We start from the raw sequence: 22,760 nt of genomic DNA, 5'->3' as shown, positions 1-22,760 counted from the left end.
CATATGTTTATTAGAGTTCACAGAATAAATTTCTGTAATCAGGTCCATCATTTTGACTTACCCTGTATATTTTCGTTTTAGCCATTTCTTAATGAAATACATGAATCCTATAGGTCCTAAAACGGCTAAGAGGAGTTAAGATTCTAAAAAGGCTAAATTGAACTTTTCAGCTAAATAAATATATAAAAAAAATGTGTTTGCAGTATTGATGCTCATGTAAATGCAAAGATTTGTGATTGATTTCAATAAAAATACGAGTAGGTAAAAAATCCTAAAAAGGCTAAATCATCACTTTATAAAGCCTAATATGATATCTGTAAAATCCTAAAAGTCCGGGCCCTACTCATAAGTATAGTAGTTAAATTCAATTACAGAAGCAATGGCATGTAATTGTGCACAAGTGTCCAATACCGACAAGTGTAAAGTGTGTTGTAGTTACACCAGCTTCAGTTTTCTTTACGGCACTTGTGTTCGCGTTGTTTGTACTGAAAATAATTTGTCCTGGGACCAAATAAGGTGCAGTTTATTGGAAATTTAGTTAAGCGTGTTTCTTGCGTTCGTACGAGATGGTGAAAATGGTCAACAGTGACTTGCTAAATGCTTTCGAGTTGATGGTGGAAGGTTTTCTCGGAAACCATCGCTTCAGGGCAATGGTTCCGGTAAAGTCAGGCTTGACAGCTGTTGAAATTTAGCAGTGCCATCTTTTGTTCTGTTTCTTAGAATAAGTGGAAGTAAGATTGCGAGTAGTGCCTCTCAGCGCCTCTTAGCGGATTATTACAAAACTTCTGGCGAATGGGGATTCTCAGCAGGAGGTCAGTGCACCGGTTTTCCTGCCTTAGATGAAGATCTGCTTTTCTGTATATCTTTACCTGTGGCTAAACTAAGTCGACAAATTACAGGTTTTTGAGGTGAAACGTGAAAGTGTAAGCCAGTGATGGATTAACAAATTGCTTTCTTGGCTTCTAACGATTCTTTTCAAAAACTTATCTTCCACTAGGTTCATTGTTGGTGTATTGTTAGTTTTTAGTCTATATGGTGGTATCCCCCAGTAACACGCATTGCGTTTGTAAGGGAAGAAGACTCTCTTTCTCAATGATAAACTAATGCAATTATTAACAAATATGAATATTAATTGCAATGATACACAAAAATACACTTCATAGAAATAGCGAATACTTGTATCATATCATTTAAGAGGGTGGCCAGGGATGTTAAAGTTCCAGAAACCCATAAATTCTAATGCATTCCGCTGTAGGACCGGAAACATTTTTCTCGCACAATTTAAATTCGGTCCAACTTGCCTATTGTTTAATTGAAAAAAAAAAGGTTTCCTGAACCGTATTTATATCGACCTAGAAATAGCGTCCCTGGACTGAATTGAAATACTTTACAGATAAAAAGGTTCTTTACGGTCCACAACCCATTTACGCTCACTGATTTTCTCTCCTGGACCGGAATTGAATTTATTTAAAATCCTTGGACTTCTACCAACCCTGGTTGTAGGAGTGGAGGACAAGACAATAGCAGCCATTGCCGGTCAAGGTGTCAGAAAAGAATCTATTTTCGGAAATCATTAAGGAAGGGATCTTGAACGTGGCACTGCCGATCGCGTGAAGTGTAGCAAACTATTGTTTATGATGTACTCTTAATGCAAAGTATCTAGGTAATATTCTGTTCTGATGAGAACTGAGTTCTCACTAGTTAGCTAATGTTGATGATAATTGGACGTAACGTGCACAGAACATATCGTCCTTCCAGTGCCAAAACCACAAATGTACTAATCCTTACTTTGAGATAAAACCATTTTGATATTCAAGATCTGGGTAAAAAGGGTTTTACGTTTGGATAAATGTTGTCATCGGTAAAATGTGTACCTACTTATGGCTGTTTATTAGGATATACGGTATGAGTTAATATAGGAATCTAGCAATAAAAGGTAGTCAAATACTGCACTAAACACACGGCCATGAAAATGGGCAGCTGGGTAGAATTGCGCTGGTGCCACATGTGGGAAAAGCAAAGCGAGAGCGGGACAAAAGTCGCTGGTTCCCGCGCACTGTGTGGCAACGTCAACCGGGCCGCGTTGCCAGTTCGTGCGTCAGACGACTTCTCTCAGGGCCACTTTTGTTTCATCCCTGACGTTTCGAGCAAATACTGTCAGTTTGTATCGCATGGATTACAAAGACCAACTCTACAACGAGATCTTTCATTCTCTTAAACCTCCAATCACACGGGGTTGTGCTCCGACGTGGCAACAGCGCAAACTTCTGCCACCCGCCTAATTTCATGGCCGTGCGTTTAGGCGAAAGAGTAAAAATTTGCACATTAGCGGTTTTGGCATTGGTTCGAAGATATGTTCAATATTCTTGTTGGTAACTTTAGTTCAGTTGTGCTTCAAAGCCAATAAGTAATGCAGAAGGGTAGGCAACACACATTGCACCCGTCCGTGATCGGGTAATTCTGTCTGAACACTGCAGGCACAATGTTGGGATAGCCACATGACCAGTTATCTGCTTCAGAATCAAGGTTATTAGAAATATAGAGGTTGAGTAGATGAATTGTTGTTGTTGTTTTTTCGTGATGACGGTAGAAGGTGAGTTTATCCCTAAAGCAGTGGATCTCAACCTTCATGAACCTATGGCCCGGTAAATTCGTTTCTTAAAAGTCGATGCCCGGATCCCAACAATTGTACTTGTGAATACTTGTTAATCTTTTTGAAGCTTCATGCATTAATTATATACGAGTATACACTTGAAATTTAATATTAATAAATAAATTATGGCATAATCATAGAGAGTAATAATTCGATACCGTCTAGGCTTGTTGAGAAATATAAAATTTGGTTGAAATTTGTTGATAAGGACTGGTTCTAATGGAATCCTTTAGTTTCGTCTTGGCAATATCATTAAATTAATTTGGCAAGCGCTGATTTTAATTGGATGCTTCATTTGAGACTCAGAAAAATTCCAATTAATCAGAATTCTTCCACATCAATATATTCGTTAATGAAAATTGCTGCGCACACTAAATAGACGTGGTGTCCGTCCGTCAACATCCAAATTTCAAGGCGGAAAGCAACTACCTCCCCACTTGGTCGTTTCATTGCCCATCGCCACTGTTGCGATAGCTTTTCATGTTATTGCATGTATGGGCCGCGGCCCGGCGGTTGAGAAACACTGTCCCAAAGTGTTGCGCTATGTAGATAGAAGAAAATGTCAGACAAACGAACATACGAAATCGAGTACATAAATGCACATTTCCTGATGTCAGTTGCTTTCTTCTTCCAAATCATAAATCCATTTGTAGTTTTTGGATTCAGATAAATTGACAATACCGATAGCCACTTATAATACATAATATGAAACAAAAACTACTGCCTGATGTTTAAAATGATCAATATGATCATGTTTGTCTCAATAGTTTGCTATGTAAACACAAAATGCAATACAACTTAAACTATACAATCTAATCTGATGAAATGTAGTTAATTACTTGATATGAGCTTCGTGTCGGCTGCGGACTAAATGCCAAACGTCTATTTACTTGTCTCTGGTTATGTGGCTTAAAGTTGTCTAACTGTTTCATGGCGCTAGTGACTTCCGCATTCTTACTTAGAGATTCCTTCTGTTCATGCATTTACATTCTAGTGATACATTAACTTTGACTCTAGTACATCATTGTGCACAACAAACTTAAAAGTGTCACATTGAGAATAGACGGGGGTTGCTTCAGAATATAGCCTGTTGTCGAGCCAGGTTGCACATGAATCAAAACTACAAGTAACAGATCCCTAAACGGTATGTTTTGCCGGTTTTCCTGTCTCGTTGTTAGTCGACCACGATCGTGTTTTTTTTAGTTTGTTAGATAGGCTTCTCATATCTCCTCTTTTCAAGGAGTTTGGGTCGGATATGCAGTTATTGGCCATTTGACGACAACTTCAATGTTCGCTGCATGGACTTCCAGTAACAGTCGAAAGAAAATAATATTTCATTCGAGTATATCTTTCGCCTGGAAGTGGGCATAAGTCATGTCTCTCTCCAGGTCCACCAAACATTACGAAGCTGTCAAGAGAATGAAATAACAGCGACGTGATGCTTCTACGACACACAATTTACAAGGGATGACTCACCGAACAGTTGTCAGTACTGCAAAACCTAGGTAGAATTTCTACAGGTGGATCCGTGTGTAAATATCCAGCGACCACGATTATATGACGTCTCGTGGAGGATCTTTACTTTCTGAATAATAACCGCATAATAGTCTTAACAATTTCGTGTAACGAATTTCCCACCTTCGCATAAACTTACATTGAACTATACTTATAAACACTAATTGAAAAAGAAACATTGTATAATGGTACCACAGGCAAAAGATCTTGCGCGGAACCTCGAGTCCTGTGCATCGTACTCGCGTGTGGAGGGGAGGCTTCATTGTGAGCCGAGATGAAGGTATGAAAGGGAAGATGCGCAAAGGTTCTTTTCTTTGTGCTCCATAAAATTGCCATTTTGTGCAAATTTGTGAGTTCCAACATACGTCACCCGGAAATTTCCGACCAAAATATCGCCTGAACTGTACATATTTAGTTCGTTGTATAACAGTCGATTTATGTTCAGTGGCTGCGTTTCGAATACTGTACAGTGGGATCCATTAGTGTTATCGTTCAAATTGTCCATGACTATGTTCGTGGAGTTTATTTGATCCAATACGAGCTTCAAGAATGAAAAGAAAACTCAAAGAAAGCTGTTGACAACTTCAGCATCAGCATACATAAAAATCCATCGCTTAAAACACACAGGATGTAAGAGAAAAATTAATGAAAATAGTCATGGACAATTTGAACGGTAATACTTATGGATCCCACTGTACCAGTGGCGTATTCTCCATGTTACTGCGTTTACCATCGGTAGACCAAATTTTTTCATATTGTTTTTATGCATTTAGCTTTAATATGTGGGTAATTGCTCATATACGTATATTATGCAGACTATTAAAACATGTTTCTAAACCAGAATTTAAGAAAGTTATTGAAATAATTATTTCTACCGGGTGTTTCAGAAATAATTGAGGGGTTACAAAAATTTGTTGCAAGTAAAGTTTTGAACTTGCGTGAATGAAACCAGTCCTGAACGAACGAGGAACGCAGTTTGTTTTACACCTACAAATGTGTGTACCATGGGTGACAAGGCAGCCATCGACAGGAAAGTCTACTTCTTGCAACACTCGCGTCAACATGGGCCTGTCGATTGTGTCCATCGCTCCCTTAGGTCTCCGATATCACTCGGCATCGGTGGGACGAATCCCCTATCTTTGATGAAACCCCACAAAAAGAAGTCATACGGTGTAAGGTCCGGTGATCTTGGTGACCAAAACACTGCGAGTGCCGCCTAGCGGCAGGAATGTGAACTCTCAGCTTAACAGAACACACGCACAAACTCTTTGCGTTCCTTGATCGTTCTGGACTTGTTTCATTAACGTAAGTTAAAAACTTTACTTGCAATAAATGTTTGTAACCACTCAATTATTTCTGAAACACTTGGTCTAGTATCTAATTAATCTAGATTGGGGTGAATAGTTACAATAAATAAGAATTGTTGCGGTAAAGCTTGTCAAATTTTGAGAATACGCCACTGTACTGTACAACCATTTCCATGGTCGAAAAACATGGTTATACCTCAAAAGATTGTAGATAAATATGCCGTACGCTGAAGACAATTAGCATTACTTACAGATGAAAAGTTATTCCGTATTGCTGTTTGTTACTTGAACCGTACGTTGGTCTCCAATAAATATATGAGAATATTTTGATTTGTTGTGTCACTCCTGGTTCAGAATCATCCGTGGAAATTCTGATCCATCTATTTCTTAACTCCAATGTGATAAAGCTGTGTAAATTATCAGTCTACAATTGTGCAAGTGAGGTGCTTTTTTAAAACAAAAAAATAGTGATAAGACTACGAAGGTTGTGTGACAATGATCAAAGGAACACTACAGTGAAAAAATCACCCTTACGAAGCTTTTGTTTATTTGTTGGTGCATATGTACATGAACATTGTATACATTATTCATAAAAATTCTTTGTACAATCCTTCTTTACATTACATCTTTTTGTTTTCTATCTCTTTACACACTAACGTTTTTTAGGCTACTGTGATACATACTACCACAGCACATTAAAAAAACACTTTCTCGTTAAAATAACTATAAACCCTGTCTTTGTCAGTTTTTTTTCCTTTCTTACATATCAAAAATACTTCCTTACTTCTTGATTATCAAAAAGTGGACTTACGTTTTAAAAAACAGCGGTGCCATCATTGAAATCCAGATCAAAACTAGGTGGAAGACAGTAATATATATATAATGATGGCAACACTGAATGGCATTCATACAAACATAGGAAATTGACACCCAGAAAAAAAAAACACGTGAGTTAAAGGTGTAGAGAAAAGTAGAATTAGAGAAAACCTTCCACAGTGTTTTGAAAATATGTGCTTTCTTGCACCATACCATTCACATAAATTAATGCTTTCGATGATACATCATCCAAGGTAACTATAAGATTTCTTCAAAAGCCACTCTTCGCATAATTCAGTTCGTTTTTTTCACAATTTCAGCAAAGATATGTTTTTTTTCTCGTTTACTTTCATCAGAAGATCGTCATAGTAAGTTTTACATAGCCTATTTCTTCTTTGCACGAATCATAGCACAAACTATGGACTTACTATACTAAATATAACACCTTGGCACTTGTATATCAGTATAGCGAAATGTATTATTGAAAGTGTCAATGTGATATTTACATTACAGGAAACACTTCACACCCGATACATTTAAGTGATACAAAGTTTTACAACTTAGTAAAAACCAGAACTTTTTAACACAAGATTAATTTGACATTGCAGAAAGAAAATATATAGACGACAGAATGTCAAGAAGTCTGATTTGAATAATTTTCTAGAAAAAAGGTCTAGGTCATTCTACTGAAGGAACAGAACGTCAGATGTCTAGTAACAATGGAGAGTAACAATAATGCTAAGACATAGTGTTGCAATATATCATTGTTAGCCACATTATAAGGTGCAGATTGATTAAGATGATAATGTATGCTGTCAAAACTGCCTTGTATAGAATATATTCGTAATTGAATATTATCTCTTTAATCGCTTTCTGCGTTTCGCTGTATTTTGTTTTCAACTTTTCAAAAAAATAATATTTATGTAGAAAAATATTTTCCAAGTTCTCTTGGTTTAATGGAGTAGAAACTCACTTGCTTGGCAAGTATCTTAATAATAACCAATTAATTTGTGGATTTGATTGATTAGACTAAATCACACTTTAACACTTACTAATTTGACTGAATGTTAAAGTGTGTTAAGTTCTTGACCGATCTATACTAGACTACGAATACTGTTTTAAAGTTGTTTGCTAGATCGTATTACTACATTACTTATTTAATTTACTATTACGTATGTGCCTACTAAATATATAGCATGATTGTGATTACGCATAGCATTTAGAATAAATCGAAGTTTTGATGTAATTGGGTTACAATTATATGATAGTGATTAGTTTGATACTCTTCTCGTGGTCTAATTGAGGAACCAAGGCATAAAAGTTAAGCTTGGTTCATAAATACTAAGCGTGGTTAAACTGTGACGTCACGCATACCGATTCAACCAATCAGGTGCGCTTCGGAGATGAGGCAAGAATAGCAAACGTTTATATCTTAACGGATTGTTAAGTACGAGATAGCAAACTGGCAGAAAGCGATTAAGTGAACTGGTCGTTTCGACAAGCATACAAGTTGAGGAAAGAAAGGAAACTGTACATAAATAACATCAGAGCTAGGATCCGTTAAAGCGTTCAGTTTTGGCAGAGCAGGAAAGAGGAAAGTGAAAGCTCTATTCGCGTTCAGATTCCACTGCTACACTCTCTTCGGATGAGGCATAGGGCATTCCGAAGTACGGTGCAACGTTAGGATTCCCGTAGAAAGTACTTTTCGTTCTTTGCCCGACGTAACGGGATTCAGAAGTAGAAGGTTCGTAAGCACGCTTGAAAGGACTTACATGCTGCACCAGAGGCGATAGAACAGTTTGTGGGACTACCACACTTTCAACGCCCTCAACTACCTATAGGAAAGAACAGAGACAAGAACATAAAAGAGACGAAAGCAATGATACAAGAAGCGACAAAGCGTACAAATCTCACACATACACTATTTACATTCTCACACATGCACCAAGACTTAAGAACAATACAGAAAGCAAGGGAAGACTGTGCAAGAAAGCATTACAAACACTTACACACATAACACATGGCCAATGTATAAGAATATATCATCTCTTTGTAGCATAAGGCCTATCACCAAACGTCATTAGCCCACACAAGTAACATATTTTACCTCCACTAACAAACAATAAAAAGGCGAGGGAAATCTGAAACATTCCCTATTCTTGAAACCCATTACATCGATCTTAAACGATTCTTTGCTATTATGTAAAGAAGATTCCCTTATGTACAGAGATGATGATATTCCATTATACATATATGAACATTAATATTTTATTTGCAAGAGTAGGAACGAGTTTATTATTTTAAGCACCTTGAAATAGATACATTGAGGGTTAAGTTTGATGTTCTACGTTGCTGATTCAAACACTATTGAAGTGTGTCTATAATCAGTCTATAATATATACATAAACAATGCATAACCCCAAATATATCACTATTGAAGTTACAAATCAATTTATTTTTTCCAACTGACAGATAAAGTCTGTTTTTCCAAAGTAATGTTTTTCTGAGCATCAAATAAAAGGAAGCCATATTAAATTATTTCCCCTTTCAGGTTCTTAATTCATATAACTTTTGTTCCTTAAATATTCTTTGAGACTTTCCATTTTCATTTCACCACTGGTATTTGTTTAACAAATTATATCATGTTAGTTAGGCCGTAGAGCAGCAATCCTAGGCTGAACCTCGCTCAATAGAAAATAAAAAAAGACTCTTCTATTGTATTCTTTGTCAGCTATTTCGTCGTCTGTTATCGACTACCACTCTACTTCATTACAAAACTTTTCAGAACACAATATGATCTTCTCCATCGAAGATCTATCCAAATAGACAAGTGTCTTTAATATATTTGTCAAGTATCAGTGGATTGAAATATGAAAAACATGGATTAACCGTGAGAAAGTATTCATAATTTTCCTCAAGTTTGTTTTTGTACAGTGGTAATTTTCTTACCTACTTTTCAATCGTTTTCATCCGATCATTTAATGATACGGACAGTAATTCAATCCTTTCTTGGTTGGATATATTTACTTCTCTGCAAAACATTTCGTGCACATTGATGATTGTAATGAATTAGTGAATACATGAACTGAAGATGAATGATACCTAGAAATTTGTAGATAAATAGACAAAGAACTGAGCTTCCACACAATACCGCATGAAATACTATTTTACCTGTCAGTTGAAGAAATAAAGTGATTTGATTAAAAATGGATTTCAAATCATGTTATTGTTCATAGGTTTGTCTGACAAACATTGTTGCAAAATCCACTCTCGTTTGAGGCAGTTACTCTTAGAGTCATCTTCTTGACTCCAAGACACTGCCAGTCAATTGACTGGTCAAGTCACCAAAACGTATGTGGAATGGAAGCATAAGGTTTCCCTTCACCGTTTCCAATAGTCTAGTCAAAAATACCGATTGTACATGATAGTCAAGAGCTAGTCGCAAGACAAGAAGTTTAGTCACTGAAATGTTTCTTGAAATATAATTTCCAGAAATAATGTACTTGGAAGAAGAAAAGAGGTGCATACTGTACAGAACTGAAGCAAAATATGAAGTATTTATTTACATGCGTGACGTCATATTAAGCAAGTGAAGCGTTTTAAGCTTACAAGCATAGTGGTTCTGTGAGTACATATACATTTTTTTGAAAGTGTACACTGGAGTCTTCACTGAAAATATCCTTTAAAAAACAAAGCAATGGGAGTTCTGTCAATCAGTCAAGTTTCGTGTGGATGATTTGCCTGTTCTGTGCAACTCACGCTCACTCACACTGGTAATGTAATTTCTCTAGTCGTGGTCAACTTTCCCAACCCTATTGGTTCCTCCACTATGACGTCATTTCCTCCTCTGTGTTTCGTGTCGTTAAGCATAATCGGTTTTCGTTACGTCAGTGCTTGGAGAGAGAAAAACAATATTACATAAATTTATATATATGAACTAACACACATGTTTTTTGAATTACTTCGTTGTACTAAGTACAAGAACAGTAACATACATATCTAACGAAAAGAAAAACAAAAGCATTTCAACATGGCTACCAATGAACTGTGAATGGTTTGAAACTGATGCAATTCTTTAAATAATTTAACTATGTAAGATCTAAGATCTCGATAACAGTGTGTAGGATATTATAGAGATTGAACAACATTGTTCATGTTAGCACCATTTTGAAATTCGTCATCGCATATGCAAGAACGTTAAGCGAATCTTCAATCCAATTGTTATAATGAATAATGAGAAATTTGTATTTTCATTTGGGTGGGTCAAGCATTTTACATTGTTTGGTTTCAACATTTTCTCTTTCTAATAAGAAGATTACGTTCTTTTTCCAAATTTCACGATTGTATTGAATCTAATAGCATACGTGAAATTATATCTTTATATATCTTTTTTCACTCAAAATATATTTGAATTGAGAACTTAGGACCCAACCCAATCACGAACTACGATAATTTTGATTTTTTAGCAAGAAGTTCATGCATTTTCTTGTTTGACGAATTGTGGTGCAAATTGCCCATGATTGAATGAATATGGCATTGAACTGTTTCACGTTCAAATTTTCTTTATATGTAAAACAAACTGTCACAGTGACAGACGCCTCACTTTTTCTTCTTCAGAGAGAGGTAAGGATCGAAGTTACTCACGAGAGGTGCTCCAGCATCGAACCCGGTGTTCCCACTGTAGTCGGCCCATTTGCTGAGGTCGACGCTCGGCAAGATTCCACTTCTGCATGGCACTCTTGGGTTACTGGGTGGGAGAATGGGAAATTTCATCATAAGATAAGATACATTTATGCAATGAAATTATTTGAAATATTTTATCAACACACACGAATATAGATGCTTCTAATTCAAATTCATTTTTTCCTTGTAATATGTATTGCTTGCATTGTAAAATTATTTCTCTTCTAGGTTACCGCTGTTACAAGATCGTAGTTAAAACTAGGCGTCGGATAATTATGCATTTTACATATAGCATATGCAAATGCATATTTTCGGTGTCTTCAGGATATATTGCATATTTTACCGATTTTTTCTTACAAATGTATATTCTGCTGTTTCTGTCTGAAAATGTGTAGTTTCCTTTCCTTTGGAGCAATTCCGAAACATGATTCAGTATGTGTTCGCAAATAATTCTGGCTACAAGCTCCTAAAGGATATTTGCTCTATTCATGAAGGGAAACAAAATGTGGACGGTATTCCAAGTGAACGGCACTTTTCCGATTTGTTGAAATTACAACATGCGCATATTGTTCCTTGTGATGTGGAGAGAGTGTTTTCAGAGTATAAAAGTATTCTCGTGGATAGCAGGCATAAGTTTACTTTTGAGCATCTGAAACAATACGTAGTTATTAAGTGCAATAGTAACCTTTCATGCTGAGTAGAATGAGAAACAGCTGGTGAAATTCCATCTTCTGCTAATCGTGACGTTCAGTGAAGTCCGAAATAGTTAGTGGACTTATGATAAAGATACATATACAAAAACCATATGTAAAATATGGTCAATTATCAATAAGGTAAGCCAAACAATTTTTTTACTTATGTAAACAGGTGAATTAATAAATAGTTACAAGATATGGCTAAATTTTCTGAGTTTGATATAAATTTTTAAAATTTTAAATGCATATTTTGATCATTTAAAGAGCATATTTCGAGCATTTTAAGAGCATATTTGCATGCATATTTAAAGGTTTTTTTTAGTGCATAACTATCCGAAGCCTAGTTATAACAATGGCATGATTTTGAATTCTCTTATGATATTTGGGATCCATAATTAAAATATGATTAAATCTTCATTTGAAATATTAATGAAATATCAAAAACAGATTGTTTCACAGTTGCTATATTCCAAAAATGTAACATTATCGACAATATTCATTGTATAACTATGTCTTTTTGTAGAATTAATGAAACTAAAAATGAACATCTGGTGAAGGGAGCGTGTGTTCTAAAAAAAACACATTACAACAAAATATTGTGTTTGTATGCTTGTAATAGCCGTAAACTTGAAGAGAAATAATTTTACATTCAAACTTACACACTAAATTGCAATAATCAGTTAATTCGCAAAGATATATATTACCACGTCTTCGTTTCGTATGATGATAAACATTAGCAAGCTACTTTAATGAACGTTAGTTTATCTCTGCCTTTTTCAACACTACATTGCCAGAGAATACAATAGCTCTCTAGCCTTTGTAGCTTGATGAGTGGAATCGAACCAGGTTTTGAAAAGTGTTTTTTTTGTTTTAAACAGTGTTTTACACAAGAACAGAAAAAAACATGTTTTAATCAAATAAAACGTTTAAAACATAATGCCCAAAAGACTTATTTTCTAAGGGAATCTGTTAATAATCCAAGGAAGGACTATGTTCCTAGGTATAAAGTAAATGCTTGACTAACTTATTTTTGTTAATCTTAAAAGTTGAATCTCGCTTGTAGGCTGTTCAAAAAGCTTCAACTAATGCACAGTTGCCAGGCCCCACTCTATTCATGTCATAGCTACTCTGTTTTTCGGAATACGACAAAACATTGGCATTAACAACTGTGTGCAGTGCAGTGTATTAAGTGAGGAACAAAACTGTTTCGTCCATATAGTATTAAATATTATTTTTTTAAATACTTGTAAAAAAAACATACCCAGACGTTTTAAAGAGGCCCACGGATACTCATCACGATATGTTTCTTTGTTAACTGATTTTACATACATTTTCAGCCACTGAATAGATTTTTGTGCAGAATAAACAAAAGGACACGGAATGAATGACAACACAAAGTTACAAAACACGCAAATAACCTCAAACTATCAAACCTCAAGTATCAAAATTTGTTTTAAACAAGTCTGAAAAAACATGTTTAAAACACATTGTTTTAAATGTCTTAAACATTTGTAAAAAAACAAAGCCGTGTGTTTTAAACGTTTAAAACATGTTTTTTTAAAAACACTTTTGTTTTAAACATGCCAACCCTGAATCGAACCTATAACGTTTGGCTTATTGCAGAGCCTGTGCACTAACTACTCTACAACTCTACCAAGAGTTCTGTACAATTTTCCTCCTCCTAACTTACTTATTTTATTCTATCTTAAGAAGAACTAGATTACTTGAACTCTGTATTGGAATGACTGGAAACGTTTAGTATCAGGCTGCTTCCGTGATTTTCTTTTGTTTCAGTTTGGTTCTTTATTTAATAATGTTACATTTCACCACTACTGTTTTCTGTACGATTCATCCAAGTGTGTTTTTCTACTTTCGACATTTCTCGTTTTAGTTTCTTTTTCCTGCATTCTCATCTGCAGAGAGTGTTTCGGTTGACCTAAGTAAGCTGTTCCACATTCACATGATTCGTAAATTTTTTGTGTGTAATACCCAATGCTTACATGCTAACATACTTTTAGAATAAGCTCTGTCTGAAGCTCTAAACATGTGCTTGATATCCGCACCTACCCATATACTTACTGTGAACTCCTGACTTCTTTTATGAAGCCAGAAAGAGGAAGTGAGTAACGTATTTCTTCAGTCACCTCAGTTAAAACCTACTCACATTTCATGATCCGGCAGCACCATAGGATACACTTGTATGGTGTCGATAAGATCTGTGTTGTCACAGATGAGGCGCGAAAGCCTGATCTTCCTGATTTCCTGAAGTTGCTCTGTGGAAGAAAGATTTGTGTAAGTAGCACATTGAATTTAGCTGAAGCATTTCATAATTCATGGCATGTCATCCACCCTGTTGTGCCCAACCATGGATGCAAGACAGTTTCAATTCAGTAATTGGATTTTGGAGACACATGGCACAGTGGTTCGGATACCACTTTAAATCGTAGGTCCAGTCCCGATTAGCCTTACTGTGCATAAAGTGGACTTAAAACACCAACTCAAAAAAAGTCAGTAATTGGATTTGAGTAGAATGGTGATAGAAAGTGCTTGATTCTCAAACACTGAACAAAGTTAATAAATCTACAGAAGTTGATGAGGTATAAGTGACTCAAGTTTCCTAAAGGATGAAGGCAAGGGCATCCTCTGGATACATGAAACGGACTAAATAATAGAGAAATGCAGTTGTTGGCAAGGGAATAAGATAGATGGAAACAAGTTTCCTAAATGGTCAGGTTCCTGGAAAAACAACCCAACAGGAAAATTACGTACTGTGCAATCAATTATAAGAATCCAAATCTCAATTAACTTAATAAATAAAATGTAGATGAATAACATAAAAATCAACAATCATTTCATGCCATTCAAATACCTTCCGAGAGGGGAAGCTCGTGGTGCAAAGCTCTCAAAATCATACTTAAGCTACATGTTTAAAGTGCTATTAAAATACAGTATTCAATTTCTTTATTGTGTGAAGTGATGTGAATAATATTACAATGTTCACGTTATTACAACAGTTTAATCAGCCAAATTAGATTAAGTACGCGTAGATGAAATAAGACAAAGCTGATTTTTTGTACGTTCACAAAATAACTTGTATAACTCCTGTAGAAGTCTTCAACAATACTAGTTGAGCTTTCGCCGTCATATCGAAAAATGGCGGTTAATTAAGATTTTTACGGTAATATTTAAACATGGCGAAAATATTCCTATTTATTATTATTTTGTAATCCCACTCGTTTTCATGATATGAGGCATTTGACGTCACGAGTTTTGCAATAAACTGGCTGCTAGGTCAAAATTAAATTAAATTTGCTATCGCAAGATATACTTATTTATATTTATGATGTTATAAGAAGGTTCAAGTCAAGATACGCTACATAGGTGACAGCGTACGTTGATATGACAGTCCGAATAAGTATGTAGGTATTCGAAATTGGTGGTTGCTTCAGTTATTGAGCGACAATTGGCGTTTCGTTTACATATATTTGTCCAAGCAATTTCCATTATACATATTGTATTTTGACTATTTTGCGTCGCCTTTCTTCCTGCCTAGCTCAATCGCGGTGATGAGAACTACTGACAATCCTTTCAACTGGTGACTTCGCAAAGCACATTTATTCTGAAGCCCAAACATTAAGCGCAGTCTTTAAAATAAAGATATATGTATATTTTAGTTTTGACAATCGACTACTGAAACAAGTTTCAGACGAATGGCACCTAATTTTAGTTTCGAGCCGTGATACTTTTGCGCTGAATTTGAGACAAGTTGTACTCAGGCGTAATATAACTTACCAGGTGTGAAGGACGAGGGCTGGTTGTTCAGTTCGTACCAGAACCTGTCTCCCCTTCTGGAGTAGCTAAACTGCGTCGCAATGACGCAGGCGAACGTTGGCCCCACCATGCTTCCTGGTAGTGGACGTTCCGACACACCACCAGACCACAAGTCTATGTCTGACGGATGCCTAAAAGTGAGACGTTTAGCAGTTATTAATAATGTTAATACTTTATTTACCTTGAATGTGTTAAATAAATACAAAGTCTCCCAATGATCAGTGTAATGGTATTGGAAAAGAGCATCACTAATGAGAGATTCTTATCATACTATTTAATAATTTTATATAATTTACTAGCATTACATTCTTATCGCAATGTTTAATTTAATAAATGAAACATTTTGTGCACAGAACATTGCCAAAATATATAATATTCATGAAGCAACAAGTGTTGCCATCTAGTGGGCTTTTCTAAAAACTTTTTAGAACTTCTATGTATTATGATAATTGGGCTTCTTCCTCCAGGATATAAAGTGCAAACATGCGCATGCTTTAATAAGCAAATTATCCACCACCGTGTTCGATCATTATTTTTATTAATTTATTTACTAAGAACACAACAGGCAGATGCCAAATTACAGCGTTCTATAAACTAAAGTTGAAATCCACACAGGTTGAGTACAATTGTAACTTGTTGATGAGATCTTACCGAAATTAATCACGTTTTTTGTAATCACAACTTCATTTACACTTGCAAGTATGAAACGCGGGCTTCGGAAATGGAAATAAATGCACCAGTGAAGCAATATCAAACGATGTTGGGATGAACATGGTAACGGACAATTTGTCCACGTGATAACCTTCGCCATCTTTATTGTGTGTTTCTGCTCACGGACCCTTGTGGGTTGCGACAACTAGGATCTCGTTGAGAAGTGTCCATGACTGCATCGACTGTAAAACGTGACTTTTTCCGACGAATCACGTTCTTACCAATACATGAAATGCATGGAGATAAATTGCCCTTCAGCATTCAAGGTATATCAATAAAAAAATGGTATCTAGCAATAAACTAGCCTATATTTGCAGCACAGTGAAAATAACTTACTGGTATATTGAAGAGTATCTTTTAATTGTCTCATTGGTCATTGAACCAAAAAGCTCCTGCCATCCGTCCGCAGGTGGAAGACCACAGAATTTCCTGGAAAAAAAGAAAAATTCAATGTCGTTTTCTTGGATAAGAAATTAAGTAACGTTTCGTACTCCCCCTCTTTTCATACAGTTTCATCGTTCTAGTTAGTTTAACTGTATCTATTAATATGTATTCAGCTTGTATTATAGGTTTGCAACATGGTACCTAGACACTAACCTGAATTCCATGTATCCTGGTAAACCAAACTCCCTTCCTCTTTGCATATTGAAGGACGCCAGATCGAGACCAAATCTCGCTCCAGGCTTCTTGAATAAGTGGTTCGTCACCTGAAAGAATGATTTGAATAGATTGGTTTGTTCTGGGATATGTGAATAAGGCATTACAAATTCGCTGTCTATACTTTTGGCTAATCGCGACGATCTGAACGAGTAGATGAAATTAATAAAGGATCACTTCGTGCCCTGGGCTGGACTGGAACCCGAGAACTTTGGTGGCGAGGTCGAGCCGGCTGGCTTTGGGAATGTTATCGATGCTACAAATGTCCAAACACTATGATTCCATAAAGTTGTTCCTTGGTTAAAAGAGCTATATTCAGGCTCTGGCGCCTTTATCCCCAGGTAAACATTGGTTAGTAGCTGTTGGAGAGTGACTTATGTAGAGGGGAATTTCCTCAACTGCTCACAACTGCTCCTTCCGTAAATCGAACCCGAATCTCCCTCATGACAGTCGGACGTTGTATCGTCTGGACAGTGGTGGTAGGGTGGTAGGTAGAGTTCTGGTAATACATAGACAGGCACGGAGCCAGGGTGGCTGAAGCCCACCCACGAAATCCTACAAATGTTCCGTTTGGTAGTTAATTGTACTTCCAAAACATTATTAATAAACTTTTGTAATAAGTTGTAATATACTGAGAAATTCATTTTCATGGCTTATACCCCTGACTTTTTCGCCTTTAGATAGCGGTTGCTGATAAAGGATGAGCCCCTCCCGAAATAAAATTCTGGCTACGGGCCTGTTCATAAAATGGAAGGTCCCATTTCCAGTTTGTATGCAAGTCCTCGTGAACGACTCGACAGTGTTGCCATCTACAGGGTGTACCAAAAGTCCCATTACCCACCCTTTGAATTGTAGACAAACCTGCAAAATGTTATTTTAACAGCATGCGTATGATGAGAGGATGGTATACCATTAAATCAGACCAATAACCACTATTTACTCCAGAGGATCTGTGTGCACACCGCCATTTTCATGGCACAGTATTATTCGCCTCCAGGTGCGATGTGAAATCCTCCGTAACATAAGATGTCAGATCTGGATTTCAGGTGGCCATTTTAAGAGAATACCTCAATGATGTGTTCAGAGACAAATGGATTGGACGAGGATCGCCAAATTTCCCGGCACCTCCAAAATGGCTACCCCAAAGTCCAAATCTGACATCTTGTGATAATGCGCTATGGGGACACATCAAACAGAGAGTCGCCCATAATCGTTATCAGACAACTGGGGAACTTCAAGAAGCTGTTCGCAGTGCGTTTGCTTCCCTCACGCCAGCCATGTTACGGACTTGTTTTACACCCTGTACATTAGGGAAATTGCAACATGAGTCAGAATCGTACTTAGTACTTTATCTATTGTGTTGTAACACTGTAGGAGATGGTCCGCTATTTTCAACGTTACGTCTATGGTCAGACGGGAAACTTGATTGATTAGGTTTATTTTACTTCGCTTTTCTGCCTCTTTTGGCTAATCGCGAAGATGGGGATGAGTGATCTGATGAAATGAATGAAGGGACAGTCACAATGAACACCCTTGCACAGGCCGGGATTTGAACCCGGGACCCTTGACGTCGTAGCGCGCTGTGATAACCACTCTGCCAAGGAGGTCGGCGTGGAAGAAAGATAAATATATGGGGAGAGAGAGAGAGAGAGAGAGAGAGAGAGAGAGAGACATTGCAAGAGATAGTAACAAGAGAGCGAACATTGGTAATAGAACAAGGTAAAGTCAGCTTTAGACGAAAGCATTTGCTTTAACATTTTTCCTAGCATAAATGCTTCCAAAAATCATATAGCTGATAGTACTTTTCGGCTAGCTCTTGCGATTACAATGTATAACATATACAGCATTAAAGTCACGTCGGGTTGCACTATATATGCTGTGTGCACGGTGTTTACAATTGAAACAACTAAAATATTCTTCTATACGTGTACAGTAAACGTTGTAAAGTGTTTATTTAAGCAGCGCCATTGTTTTGTACCTAATAACATTTTATATGCTGCGTTATTCCTCTCCGTTGAATAGTTATCGGCTTTTAAAAATGTGAAGTGATACATTGTTTACATCTCACGCGGCCGCCATTACAACTACACTAGTGACCTAGAGGTTGCTTCTCATTGGTTATGCTACGAAAATAGGATGGCAATGAAATGGTATGGCATCTGAAATGCCATAAGATTTTTCACTTTACACGGGACCATTTTGATCATGGCGTAAAAGTTAAGAAAAATTCTAAGGAAAATGCTTTCGTCTAATGCGGATCTTAGGGAGGAACGACGGACATGAAACACTGTTGAGCCTCTTCATTTATGCCTGGCCACACTGTAAAGATTTTTCTGCCCCGCCTGAAAATTATCATCAATACTAAAACTACAGCGCCTCTAATACGTAGTGTGGAAAACGACCCAAGAAAGTGGTTCCCGAGACGGATGACAACATAGATGACAGTGCGATCAGTATCGCAACTAATTTTCTTATGAAAGTAATACGGTTTAGTTAGTTTTTGGAATATATTGTGTAGATTTGTTTGTCTTCAAAGGTGGTAAAGGAATTGATGGAAACGGTTATATTTGAGCGACACGCAAGCGACAAAGCGACACGTGCGGCTTATCGTGTCGCCTAGATCTGTTGTTCGCACAATGGACATTTCCACTCAATTTTTTATACAACAATTTTAAAAACTACACCTTGGAAAAATGACCCCTGCAAGTTCTCGCGTTTCTCTGCGTCCAGTTTAAGGTAGAAACGAGACTTCAAAAGTTGCGAGGCTAGCGTTGCGCTGAAAACACTCCGCCGCCATGTTACTACGTCACTCCTTAGGGAGAGCTCGTTTGTCGTCTGCTTCGAGCGTCCAGTTCCGGATGGGTAGCCCACGGTGAGCGAACACGTGCAGCAGTTTTACAAATCTGTACCGATTTAAATAATGGAAGAAGGAGCGATATGAGAAAGGAAAGCTATGCTTTGTAATGATCATTCTTCTATGAAATATCCGTGCTGCTCACGGGCAAGATAAATGAAAAGGTTCAGCTGCGTGTGTGTTCTCAGGCCATGCAAAAAATATTCCTTATAAAATTGGTTGCTGACCAGAAACTCAAAAATATTTTTTAAACTTATATTTATCGATATTTACCGTAACCTATGTAGTGCAAAATAAGAATTTTCACATTCTTCACTTTATTTATAAAGCCTATTTAACTTTCGTTTCCATAAAGCAATTTCAGTTTGTGTTCCATTTCTGTTGCGCAAATTATGATCAAATATTTTTGTGCAGATAAGAGAAAATACACTGAGAAGATTACATTAGTTGCACAGTACATATCTATACTTAGTTTATGTATAATTATTACAAGGAAATAATGTGTATAACCATGGGCGTATTTAAGGGGGATTCAACGGGTCCAACCCCCTCTTTTTTTGGTTCACTAAAATTACCAGTTTCCTTGTTCTATCCGCTTGTTCATAAAAAATTCCTTCGGACTTATTTCATTCTCTTAAATTAGAGACGTATAGGATGGGATACGGATGGGAAGGAAATTTCGTAATTCCACACACCAGATGGGACTGCAGACCAATATCTGCAATTTCCTGATAGTTTCGGAATTTCTGCGATAAGAAACTACATTGAGACTGTCAAATCAGTTATTCCCCCCCCCCCTCGAATCATATTAAAGAAATTTGGTTCTTAAAAACGTAGTGACACAAGATGAACAGAAAAGTATCAATACTAATAAGTAGTGTGACTACATATACACAACTTTGTCGGGTCCAGCATCCCTCCCCCCTGCTCTCCCAACAAGCTTCCGGCCAGCAGTGTCCTGGATTTTCACTTACGAAATAAAGCAACCCCAATCATACCAAAAGTTGATCCATCCCCCCCCCCACACACACACACACGTGAACTATATTACGCCCATAACAATATCCCATACTGAAATGGCACGATATAATTATTTTGAATTTTGTACTGCGAAAAAAGCCGCCTCATCTCGTTACCCCGAACGCATTAATTGGTTGGTTCACAACTTCACCACTAAGGATCCTATCGAGACGAGACATGGCAGCCTTGGTCTCGTTCTCGTTGAGAGTTGTAAATGTCTGTCTCGTGTTTATTTGTAAATTTCTCATTGACAGTCTCGTCTCAATTTATAAACATCCGTCTCGGTTTGAGAGGGCAATTCTCGTTCTCGTCTCAAGTCTCGAAAATTATAGAATTAACAATGAATGCAAAGGCTTATCGTTATAAATACAAAAAAAAACCTTTCTCAATATTTTTTTTTATTATTATTATTATTGTTTTTTTTGACTCCTCGTTTCGACGGTACAGCCCTCGAAAACTGAATATTATCCTGCTTATATATGCAAACCAAACTGTAGATTCAGAATTACCAGGAATGAACTGGCGTTGTAATTATTATACACAAAATTCATGGAAATTGTTACATGGGAAGATGTTTGCTCGATACTTTGGGGACAGCTAGGGGGATGCTTCTATTGTTAATATTAGTGTTGCTCACGAGACGAGGCATGTTCCGTCTCGTCTCATAAAAGGAGATGGGACAAGTGAATGTTTTCGAAATGAGATGGGACAGAAGAAAAAGTTCGTCTCTTATCATGGCAGGTTGGGTGATACTTAGATTGTACAGTTGGTGGTAGTGTGTCTGTGTGGGGGGTGTGTACTCCTGCACCCCGACTTCGAATACTGCTTGTAGTTATTCATCTTCATTGTAGCGATTAGCCAAAAGTGGGAAGAAATGTGATGTTAGAGATGATACATAATAAATTAACCATGCGTTCTCATCGTTGCGGTTAAACAAAGTGAACGGAAAAGCGACTACATACAAAAATTTGCAATATATATATTAACTGAAGAAAACTATCATTTACTGCAGGAAATTTAAAAACTCGCCGTACCTATTTATACCGTATCACCTCTTATATTGCAGAAATTGGCATGTAAACCAGTGTGTTCTAAAAGTATTATCTTAAAATTTGTGAAGAAAATATTATGACGAAAATAATTGTAATTCCAGAAAAGGCATTCCTATAACATTAAGTTCTTGCCAGTCAGTACTAACCTATGTATTCGCAATGAAGAAGGCTGTTCACGTGTTCAGCCATTGACTGTTACAAGGTTTGCTTTGTCACCCTAATGGGAAAACCCTCTCCCGAGTGGCTGAATTATAGTAAATACTACTATACTGCTAGGGCATAATTCATCTCCAAGAAATGGAGCACAGATTTTTGCACTGGAGTTGTAAGATACTTGTTTTACACAGTAACAAGTGAATTTGCTGTCGTTTCCGTGGCTCATGCTAAGTTGACGGGACGAGCAGAAGCCCCGCCTGCACGCATTTCTAAGTGATGACGTCAGAGGACCTCCTGTCTGTGGAGAGGACGTTTTCAAATCCGTGACGTAGTAGGTGAATTTCAGCGGTGTTTGAAGGCGTGTTTCTCGAGAACCGAAACAAATATCGCCGAGATATTTTGCACATCTCGTGTTTGTGTCATTATCTGTAAAATGAATGGATTTAAAACGTTTTTCATGTCAAAGTGGAAATGTCCATTAGCAACAAACGCTTCCTAATAGACTGAAGGCGCCATGTCGCTTGTCACTTCGTTGGGAACTTCCCCTGTAGCGCGTCGCTTCGGTCTGAGAAACTTTCCTTTATGCAGAATTCCGATCGAAGTAACGAGTAGCACGCGAATACGACATATGAACATGTGCTGAACGTGTCGCTTGCTGAAGAGTTTGCTGTTTGGACCCTCATGCCCAATTAATGCTATCTTACATTCTGGAAGTGTCTGTGTCACTAATCACATCAGCGTGAACATCCCGTGTCGCTTGTCGCGTTGGTCTGAAAGTTTCCTTACACTCATGTCAATGGCACTAAGCGA

At 37.1% G+C, this 22,760-nt stretch overlaps 1 protein-coding gene across 3 annotated transcripts in view; it reads right to left on the bottom strand.

The window, feature by feature from the left end:
- Window positions 1-22,760, bottom strand: part of cysu (peroxidase homolog) — a 187,692-nt gene that overhangs the window by 14,239 nt on the left and 150,693 nt on the right. Inside the window, exons 14-19 of one of the 3 annotated variants that reach the window (XM_083115658.1) lie at window positions 16,809-16,918; window positions 16,548-16,640; window positions 15,462-15,631; window positions 13,834-13,942; window positions 10,936-11,038; window positions 6,007-8,126 (exon numbers count right to left, since the gene is read on the bottom strand). In XM_083115658.1, the coding sequence (XP_082971784.1) occupies window positions 7,899-8,126; window positions 10,936-11,038; window positions 13,834-13,942; window positions 15,462-15,631; window positions 16,548-16,640; window positions 16,809-16,918 (813 nt within the window). In that variant the 3' untranslated portion in view covers window positions 6,007-7,898. Of the gene's footprint in view, window positions 1-6,006; window positions 10,185-10,935; window positions 11,039-13,833; window positions 13,943-15,461; window positions 15,632-16,547; window positions 16,641-16,808; window positions 16,919-22,760 lie in introns of those variants that run through there. The other 2 variants (XM_083115659.1, XM_083115657.1) reach the window with 2 other exon arrangements.

Source organism: Lepisma saccharinum, chromosome 30, assembly GCF_977018435.1.
Source record: "Lepisma saccharinum chromosome 30, izLepSacc3.1, whole genome shotgun sequence".
Lineage (NCBI taxonomy): Eukaryota > Metazoa > Arthropoda > Insecta > Zygentoma > Lepismatidae > Lepisma > Lepisma saccharinum.
The sequence above is the reverse complement of the archived record's forward strand: the minus strand, read 5'-3'. Positions and strand labels throughout refer to the sequence as shown.